At 46.3% G+C, this 10000-nt stretch overlaps 1 protein-coding gene across 1 annotated transcript in view; it reads left to right on the forward strand.

Moving 5' to 3' along the window:
- Positions 1–4677: 4677 nt before the first annotated feature.
- LOC143298253 (arginine kinase Oct f 2-like) overlaps positions 4678–10000 on the forward strand; it is a 38912-nt gene continuing 33589 nt past the window's right edge. Inside the window, exon 1 of the mRNA XM_076611066.1 lies at positions 4678–4945. Within this exon, the coding sequence (XP_076467181.1) occupies positions 4798–4945 (148 nt within the window). The 5' untranslated portion in view covers positions 4678–4797. The remainder of the gene's footprint in view (positions 4946–10000) is intronic.

Consider the following 10000-nt stretch of genomic DNA (forward strand, 5'->3'; position numbering starts at 1 on the left):
TCTTCAGTATAGGAGCCTTCCGCTTGCAATATTTTGATGATGGTAACTGGGGTGAAACGCTGTTAACGTCGTCTCTTTCGCCGTTCGTATGGACAGAGTTAAAGCCCGACGTTGTTAACGCGGTCCGCCAGTCAACTCGTGTTAGTGTAACCGAATCCTGTATGATAGTCAGTCGTGTCCGACTATGACCATCAGGACAGCAGAGGAGGCAACTGTTGTCCAGTGACTATCTGGGCTAGAATTTGATTAGAGTGGAGAGTGTCTTGCCCCAAGTTACACCACCACTCTCTCAGTCGGCCAAGAGGGTTTTAGGACAGTCGGTGTTGGGATGGTTCCCAAAGGCCAACTAGCCCACAATGCTGCAGCACTAAGAGCCAGTGCAATTTTGCCTCCTAGTTTGAGAGTCATAGTCCTTCACAAAAGACTAAGCTGTAAATGATTTCCCATTGACTGGAGAAACCACTGATAACACAGCTCTCACTTTGATATATATATATATATATATATTATGACAGTCGGTGTTGGGATGGTTCCCAAAGGCCAACCAGCTCCGAGTCCTACACGTACTGATATGAACGCTGTGATGATCTTACATTTGTTTCTTTCTCCTCCATTCATAATTTCTATCTGCATCCCTCCTCCTTCTTTCTCTGGATGTATCAAAGTCTTTTTTTTCTTTAAATTCTACAAACATAAAAAAGGCTAGTGGATAATGATTGCGTACCCTATTTTACCTTTGAACTGAATAACACAAGGTTTGTTTGTTTTTTTAAAGAAGAAAAAACGAAAAGAAAATAGACTTATAGTCATTCGAAGGCTAGCAAACTCACAAACTGCAGACTAACAGGTACAGAAAAAATATACCCTAGTATATCTTGATAAGGGGTGGAGAAAAACAAATCAAACACTTCACAATGACAGGTATAAAGACTTCCGAAAACGAAGTGTGGATGCCTAAGTGGCGGAGTTATAGACGGTCATACAAGTAAAAGCCCATTCGCAGAAACGAGCAGACGCGAGAGTTGCAGCCCACGAACGCAAAAGAACACAGATATACATAGGAACAAACCCAAAAACTTCCCAATAACATGTATAGAGGATTACAGCCAATAACATGTAGAGGACTACAGCCAATAACATGTAGAGGACTACACCCAATAACATATATAGAAGACTACACCCATAAACTTCTCAATAACATGTATAGAGACTTCACCCAATAACATGTATAGAGGACTACAGCCAATAACATGTATAGAGGACTACAGCCAATAACTTCCCAATAACATGTATAGAGGACTACAGCCAATAACATGTATAGAGGACTACACCCAATAACTTGTATAGAGGACTACAGCCAATAACATGTATAGAGGACTACACTTAATAACTTGTATAGAGGACTACAGCCAATAACATGTATAGAGGACTACACTTAATAACTTGTATAGAGGACTACACCCAATAACATGTATAGAGGACTACAGCCAATAACTTCCCAGTAACGGGTATGAAGGGCTACACCCATACACCTCTCCATAAAAGGTATGGATGAATAGATCCAAAAACTTTCTGATAAAGCTTTAGAGGACTGCACCCATAAACTGCCCAATAACAGCTATAGAAGAGCACATCCATAAACTCCCCAGCTACAAGCAGAGGACTGCATCCATAAACTTCCCAAAAAGGTATATAGGAATACACCCATACATTTCCCAATAAAAGTATAGAGGTAATACATCCACAAACTTCCAAACGAAAGTATAAAGGAATATATCCATACACTTCCAAATGAAAGTATAGCGGAATACACCCATAAAATTCCAAATGAAAGTACATTTGTATTTGTATTTGTATTTCTTTTTATCACAATACATTTCTCTGTGTGAAATTCGGGCTGCTCTCCTCCGTGTGAGCGCGTCGCTTCACTACAGCGCCACCCATTTTTTGGTGTGTGTTTTTTTTTCTGCGTGCAGTTTTATTTGTTTTTCCTATCGAAGTGGATTTTTCTACAGAATTTTGCCACGAACAACCCTTTTGTTGCCGTGGGTTCTTTTACGTGCGCTAAGTACATGCTGCACACAGGACCTCGGTTTATCGTCTCATCCGAATGACTAGCGTCCAGACTACCACTCTAGGTCTAGTGGAGGGGGAGAAAATATCGGCGGCTGAGCCGTGATTCGAACCAGTGCGCTCAGATTCTCTCGCTTCCTAGGCGGTCGCGTTACCTCTAGGCCACCACTCCACACCTGGAATACCACACATAGAGGAATACATCCACAAAATTCCAGATAAAAGTGTAAAGGAATATATCCATACACTACTATATGAAAATATAGAGAAATACACATACATAAACTTTCCAATAACAGGCACACACCCATATACATCCCATTAAAATGTATAGAGGGATACATACATCCCCCCGACACCTCCCTCCTCCACTCCCCCCCCCCAAAAAAAAAGGAATTACCCACTATGTGGTGTGTGTGTGTGTGTGTGTGTGTGTGACTGTGTGTCTGTGTCTATGTGTGTGCCTGTGTGTGCCTGTCTGTGGCTGTGTATGTGTGTCTGAGTGCCTGTGTGTGTGTGTGTGTGTGTGTGTGTGTGTGTGTGTCTGTGTGTCTGTGTGTGTCTGTGGATGTCTGTGGCTGTGCATGTGTGTCTGAGTGCCTGTGTGTGTGTGTGTGTGTGTGTGTGTGTGTGTATGTGTGTGTCTGTGTCTGTGTGTGCAAACTGGAGGCGCATGTCAAGCGCGTGTCTGTGTGTGCCTGTACGTGCCTCTCTCCGTGTGTCGGTGTGTTTGCTGTCAGTGACGTCCACACACTGTCCTTCAACCTTCCCCTCACCCTTCCTCAAACACCAGTACCACTGAGTCGGGTTAACTCACTCAGTACGGCCAGTCCTCTCTTCTCCTCAACACAGACCCCTCGGATGTCCAGTGGGTGTCTGAATGACCCAGCCTTTAGCTTCCGTCGTCAGAACTGTGGTATTCTTTGTCAACATTCTCCTCTTCAGTATAAGAGCCTTCCGCTTGCAATATTTTGATGATGGTAACTGGGGTGAAACGCTGTTAACGTCGTCTCTTTCGCCGTTCGTATGGAGAGAGTTAAAGGGTTAAAGGGTCCCATGGCCCTTTTCGCGGCCATGGGGGAAGTGAACTCATCAAGTTTCACTGTCTGGGGCTTGGCATAGGACTAAAGGCGGGGCCCAGTCCTCTCCTTCCGCCGGTTTAACACTTCCTGGCCAAGACAAGACAAGACAAGACAAGACAAGACGTGTTTATTTCAGGAAAACCCGGTGTTGAGGTGGGGGGGTGGGGGGTGGGGGGTCGAGGGTGTGGGATGGGGGGAGGGGCACATAAAAATGTTACATAATTTCATGTAACTAATACTAAAAATATAGATAACATTGAGTGAGTGTCTGTGTGCGTCTGCGCGCGTGCATGTGTGTGTGTGTGTGTGTGTGTGTGTGTGTGTGTGTGTGTGTGTGTGTCTGTGTGTGTGTGTGTGTGTGTGTGTGTGTGTGCATGCATGCGCCGGCCTCTTCGTGTGTGTGTGTGTGTGTGTGTGTGTGTGTGTGTGTGTGTGTGTGTGTGTGTGTGTGTGTGTGTGTTCGCTCTTTTTTTTTCTTCTTTTTTTTTAATACTTGCCGTGCTGTTTCCAGTCAGTGTTGCCTGTGTTATCTATTTGTTTTTCACTGTGGGAAGGAGACTGTCGGAGAACAAATCCTTCACTGACTGACCAACCAGCTAGACTGGACTTCACACTGGACAGAGAAGACTCACTGTGACTCAACGAGCCGTGTGCACTGACTCGAGTGTGGAACTAGGTGGTGGTCACTTTACTTCAGTGTGTTCCGGCGTTGGATTGCCTGACTCAGTGGTTGTCAAAGAGAAAGACCCAATGGCCCCGGTCTGACTGTGAGTGCATCTGCTTCTTCTTCTTCTTCTTCTTCAGTGCGTTCGTGGGCTTCAACTCCCACGTTCACTCGTATATACGCGAGTGGGCTTTTTACGTGTATGACCGTTTTTACCCCCGCCATGTAGGCAGCCATACTCCGTTTTCGGGGGGGTGTATGCTGTGTATGTTCTTGTTTCCATAACCCACCGAACGCTGACATGGATTACAGGATCTTTAACGTGCGTATTTGATCTTATGCTTGCGTATACACACGAAGGGGGTTCAGGCACTAGCAGGTCTGCACATAGGTTGACCTGGGAGATCGTAAAAATCTCCACCCTTTACCCAACAGGCGCCGTCACCGTGATTCGAACCTGGGACCCTCAGATCGAAAGTCCAACGCTTTAACCATTCGGCTATGGCGCCCGTCACTGTGAGTGCAAAGAGCCTAACTCTCTGCATCGACTATTTGATGAACAAACATACCCAGTGCACTGACTACAGCCGATTGTTGGAGAAGGTGCTTGCGCCTTGGCCTTCTGTTTTCGTCGAGCCACCCAGTCGGTGCACACACACTCACTCTTTCCACACACACACACAGACACAGACACACACACACGCACCTCCCCAACCCTCACCCCCCAACCCCCACCCCACACAGCAGCAACAACAACAGCCAGATCTCGTCGCCGCGCGCTCCGTGTTTTAACCAACCGTCTGCAGCAGGCCGGGTCTGGCTGTCTTGGCAGCAGTACCTGACGTATATAAAGCTCCAATCCGGCGGCGGCTTCGACGTTTAGGCCGGAAAACCACGCGTCGCCCGCTCCTTGCCTGTTGCTACAGCTCTTTTCCTCTCTTTCTTGCGCGCAGGTTCGAATCTCGCTCAACCTTCAACATGTCTGACACGGCTGCGCTGTGGGCCAAACTGCAGAGTAAAGAGAGCAAGTCCCTGCTGAAGAAGAACCTGACCCAGAAGGAATACGACGAACTGAAGGACAAGAAGACCAAGTTCGGTGGTACCCTTGCCGAATGTATCCGCTCAGGTCAGTGTCGTTTTTTCAGTATCATCTGCCAGTGCTGCTTTGGTGCCACGTCCTGAATTATTGCACCAAGTCGTTACATTCCAGTGCTTTGTGCCACCAGAAACGGTAAAAAGCAAGATGGTGGCACGGTTAATTTCGTGACTGAATCCACTTGAAAATTGAGTTAAGAAAATAACGGGCAAAAAGAGTCGAAATCCGCTGACAATAGGTTTACAAGATCTGCTAATAGTAATATAGTGTCATACATGTACAAAAATTGCCGGTAAAATAGGTGCAATGACCTACGGGATGCTAAATTAGGACTTTCGCCGCCAGTAGTCGGCACGAATTACAATTTATTTCCACAATGACATTATAACATGAGGAAGGTTAAAGTTTGTATAGTCAGTGTCATGCTTACACTTTGCACCCGGTTTAATTTTCAGTGTGATTGCTGATGAACTATATTTATAATCATTAATATCAAACCCGGTACTTATTCATTAATAGCAAATAAAAATTGAAATAAAAAGGTCAGTTTGTTTTCTGTTTAGCGGTGTTATACTAGTTTAGAAAAAAAAACAACAAAAAAAACAACTTAGGCGGCATACATTGTTTTCAGTTTTTGAATCTTGTCTTTGACTTTTTGGCACTTCGTTGTGTGTGTGTGTGTCGGTGTGTGTGTGTGTGTGTGTGTGTGTGTGCCGGTGTGTGTGTGTGTGTGTGTGTGTGTGTGTGTGTGTGTGTGTGTGTATGTGTGTGTGTGGTCCCCCAGTCGTTTTTCATCCAAGGCCTAGGCCTGGTAAGGAGGGTTGGGGTGACACAGGGGGTTTGAGGGGCTGGATACATGTCTTTTTTCAAGCAGTCTGTGCCCGGCAGTGCAAGTCGGGAAAAAGAGTTTTGTTTGTTTTTCTGACACTGCCTTCTTTTACGTGTGGGCCGGCACAGTTTCCCTTCCCGCGTCCGCACTGTTGTACGTTTTTGGTGACGGCTGAGGTCGAGTTGCAGATCATGTTGTGTTCCAGCGAATCAGTCTAGTTATGATGAACTGATTACTCCATTTGTCTGCAGCAACTGAAAATAGACTTGTGTGTGAACACATGCACTCACACACTCACGCACGCACGCACACACACACACACACACACACACACACACACACACACACACTGAGACATGTGTCACACACACACACACACACACACCGTGACATTCACTAGTGGACGCACCCTCACACGACACTGATTGCTATGCTCTCTTATTAACGTTGTGCCACTGACAAGGCAGCAAACAGCTCCTTTCAGCCTGGTTCAGTTGCTACACGGTCGGCACTGGGTGCCAGAGCTTTGCTGGAAGCCAGTGAAGTATCACAGTTAATGACAGAGTCGATAGTTCCCGGGCAGAGTGGCATCACAGAAGGATTGATCGTCCCTCAGTCTGAGAGCCGCGGCAAACATCTCACACTTCGCTCCTGGCATCAGTTGTCACTGTCACTGTCACTGTCACTGTCGTGTCGGCCGGCGCTGACAGCATGACATCAGTCAGTCAGTTCGTCTTAGTGTGGTGTTCGATGTCTGAGACCTTGGCTTTCAAACACATGTTTGACGGGCGCAATAGCCGAGTGGTTAAAGCGCTGGACTGTCAATCTGAGGGTCCCGGGTTCGAATCACGGTGACGGCGCCTGGTGGGTAAAGGGTGGAGATTTTTACGATCTCCCAGGTCAACATACGTGCAGACCTGCTAGTGCCTGAACCCCCTTCATGTGTATATGCAAGCAGAAGATCAAATACGCACGTTAAAGATCCTGTAATCCATGTCAGCGCTCGGTGGGTTATGGAAACAAGAACATACCCAGCATGCACACCCCCGAAAACGGAGTATGGCCGCCTACATGGCGGGATAAAAACGGTCATACACGTAAAAGCCCACTCGTATGCATACGAGTGAACGCAGAAGAAGAAGAAGAAACAGATGTTTAGTTAGCTTGAAACCCTCAGTACCATAGGTATACCTGCACCCCTCAAGTTTAAACAGCAGAGCAACTTGACATGACAGCAGCACTGATATAAAAATCATGCTGAACTGAAGCATGCGATGAATTATTGCTGTTATAATTTGGCTGGCCGGTTAGTTTGACGGAGGATGGACGTCAGTTATGCCAAAGCAGCGGATAGAGCGTATGGTTGCTCTTGCAACGAATTATTATTATTATCATTATTTAGCTGGGTTTGTTTGACGGGGGATGAACGTTATAGCAATGCAACAGAAAACAGAAATAAAACTTTTGAGGAAAAGTGTCATGTATGTTACGTAGTTCCTAGACGTGTTCCACTGACAGCGCAGAAACTTTTTTCATATATTGAATATAAGGCACATAAATTTGTTTTTTTCCTCCTTCAGCTGGCGCGCACCCCCCGATCCCCCCACCCCACCCACACCCACACACACATACACCGCGCACGGCACTGCACTAGCACACACACACACACACACACACACACACACACACACACACACACACTCCTGACCGCACAATTCCCAACCCACTGAACCCAATCTCAATAATGGAGAAAAGTAATTTCATTGTCACGGAACGAACTGAAAAAAAAGAAAAAAGAAAAAAAAAAAGAAAAAAAAGTCACATACCGGATGAGGGCTAAAAACTGGGACAAACGGACATTAATGTCTATGCCCGGGTTCCAGTCAGTATAAAATAAAATAGAAAGCGCGCACACACACACACACACACGCGCGCGCGCGCGCGCGCGCGGAGAATGTGCGGTCCAAACACGAAAGTGGGGAAAACTGTGGCGCGACGGAATGTTCCGTGCTGCCTTTGCGTGCAGCTGGGATGGTCGGTCCATCAACATCATCATTCTCTGTTCCAACACGCCATGTGCCGTGTCGTGCACCCATGTGCCGGCAGTTGATCTTTATATGATGGAAACACGCGACAAGAGAGACTATCATCAGTGGGGACAGCTTCTCTTGTGCGGTGCATAGGCCGTGTGTGTGTGTGTGTGTGTGTGTGTGTGTGTGTGTGTGTGTGTGTGCACGCACGTGCGTATGTGTGCCTACTGCCGCGCAGTTATTAACGATAGCAGTTTTGAATTAAGTGTTTAGTTGTTGTTTTTTACAACTATTTTTTTTTCCTTTTCATATGTTTAAATGGAGGTGGAAGAGTGAGATATATAAACCGTTCATTCTACACACTGTAAGCGACACACCGGGCACTGATTATGATAATTGTGTGGCTGGTGTAGATATTCAACAACACTATGATTATACTGTGAGAAAAGATGGAGAAGATTTCACCTGGAAACAATAGCAGGAACACTACATTCCGAGCTTTTTCTTTCTCTCTCTCGAAGAAATACTAGTGTCATCGACACCAGTACTATTGACCCCCAAGCAGTCAGTAATGTGCAGGCTATGCATCTCTCCTGCAGCATTCACGGCTAAGTTCTGTCTTGGCAACACCATCACTGGCGTACTGTATCCACTGTGTGTGATACATTGGGCATGCTTACGCTTGAGGCCGGGCGAGCAGCCTCAGCAGAATTGGCACACACACACACACACACACACATTGGCACCCTCTCTCTCTCTCTCTGTCTCTCTCAGAGAGAGAGAGAGAGAGAGAAGGCACATTACTCGCTCTGCATACTCAACAAAGACTAAGTAATACTTTCACTGTCTCACCCTCCCTCTCTACCCCTCTCTCTTTCTCTCCCCCCTCTCTCTTTCCCGGCCCTCTCTCTCTCCCTCTCTCTCTTTCTCTCCCCCCTCTCTCTCTCCGCCCCTTTCTCTCCCCCCCCCACCCCCTTCTCTGTCTCTTTCTCTCTGTCAGGCGCGTGCCAGCAGTGTATCAGCAACAGTGACACTGCACACAAAGTCTGAACAGGTTAAGACACAGGTTTGTGCATGACAGTGTACACGCACACACGTGACCCCACACATACACATCCACACCGCGGCAGAACAGGACTCTTGACACACAAACACACACACACACACACACACACACACACACACACTGGTACGTTGTCACACTGATCATCAGTTGTCATGTCAGTTTGGATGGACGGACACTATTGATTTACACTTGACAGCGCTCGTCAGTCGCCAGAACCTTGGGAGACTGAGACTCTTTGACAAGGTCAGGAAAGGACACACACACTATTCTCTGCGAGCGAGCCGAGCAACAATCAGACTGACGATCAAACCTGCCCACACTGAGCCACGCAAAGAGAGACATTCACACAAGCTTATTTTCCCGTGTTTTTTTTATATTTTATTTCCTTTCTTTTTTTTTTCTTATCTTATTTTTATTTTTGCACCAGTGCTCTTTTTTTTTTTTTTTTTTTTACTGTGTCTTTTCTGCACAAGAGAAATCGGAAACGAAACGAATTTTTTATTTAACCAGCGAAAATGAGATCAGCAATTCACAGTACTTTTATCTACCCAGCCCTGCGGCGAAAAGGACAGTACAACGTGCAGAAAAAAAGGGGTATTGCAATAGAATAAAATAAACTGAAAGACAGTGAGAGAGAGAGACTGTAAGGAGAGTTGTTGGGGGAAGGAGGGGTGCGGGGGATGGGGGGGGGGGGGGGCGTAAAGAGGGAGAGCAAAATTCGGTTTAAGTAGTTATGAATTATTTACCGTTATTACGCTCGTGGGCTAAAAAAAAAAAGATTAAAAAAAAAAAGTTTCATGGCAGCGCGACAACTTCTAAATAATCTCTTCTCCTCTGTTTCTCCTACCCGCCCCCCTATCTCTCTCCACACATACAGACACCACACTGTCACCCCCACCCTCATCCCCCATCCTCCACCTTTTTATTATTATTTTTTTATTGCCACTCTCTCTCTCTCTCTCTCTCTCTCTCTCTCTCTCTCTCTCACACACACACACACACACACACACACAAACATACTCGAGTACATGGACAAGCTCATACATGCACATACATAGCACACAAACATGCACTACACACGCGTGACACACACTCACACACTGTACTGTACAGTTTCCATGCGGGGGTGCCCAACAACCAGGTGTCTTTGTGTTTGACCT

This window comes from Babylonia areolata, chromosome 23, assembly GCF_041734735.1.
Source record: "Babylonia areolata isolate BAREFJ2019XMU chromosome 23, ASM4173473v1, whole genome shotgun sequence".
NCBI classification, from domain to species: Eukaryota; Metazoa; Mollusca; class Gastropoda; order Neogastropoda; family Buccinidae; genus Babylonia; species Babylonia areolata.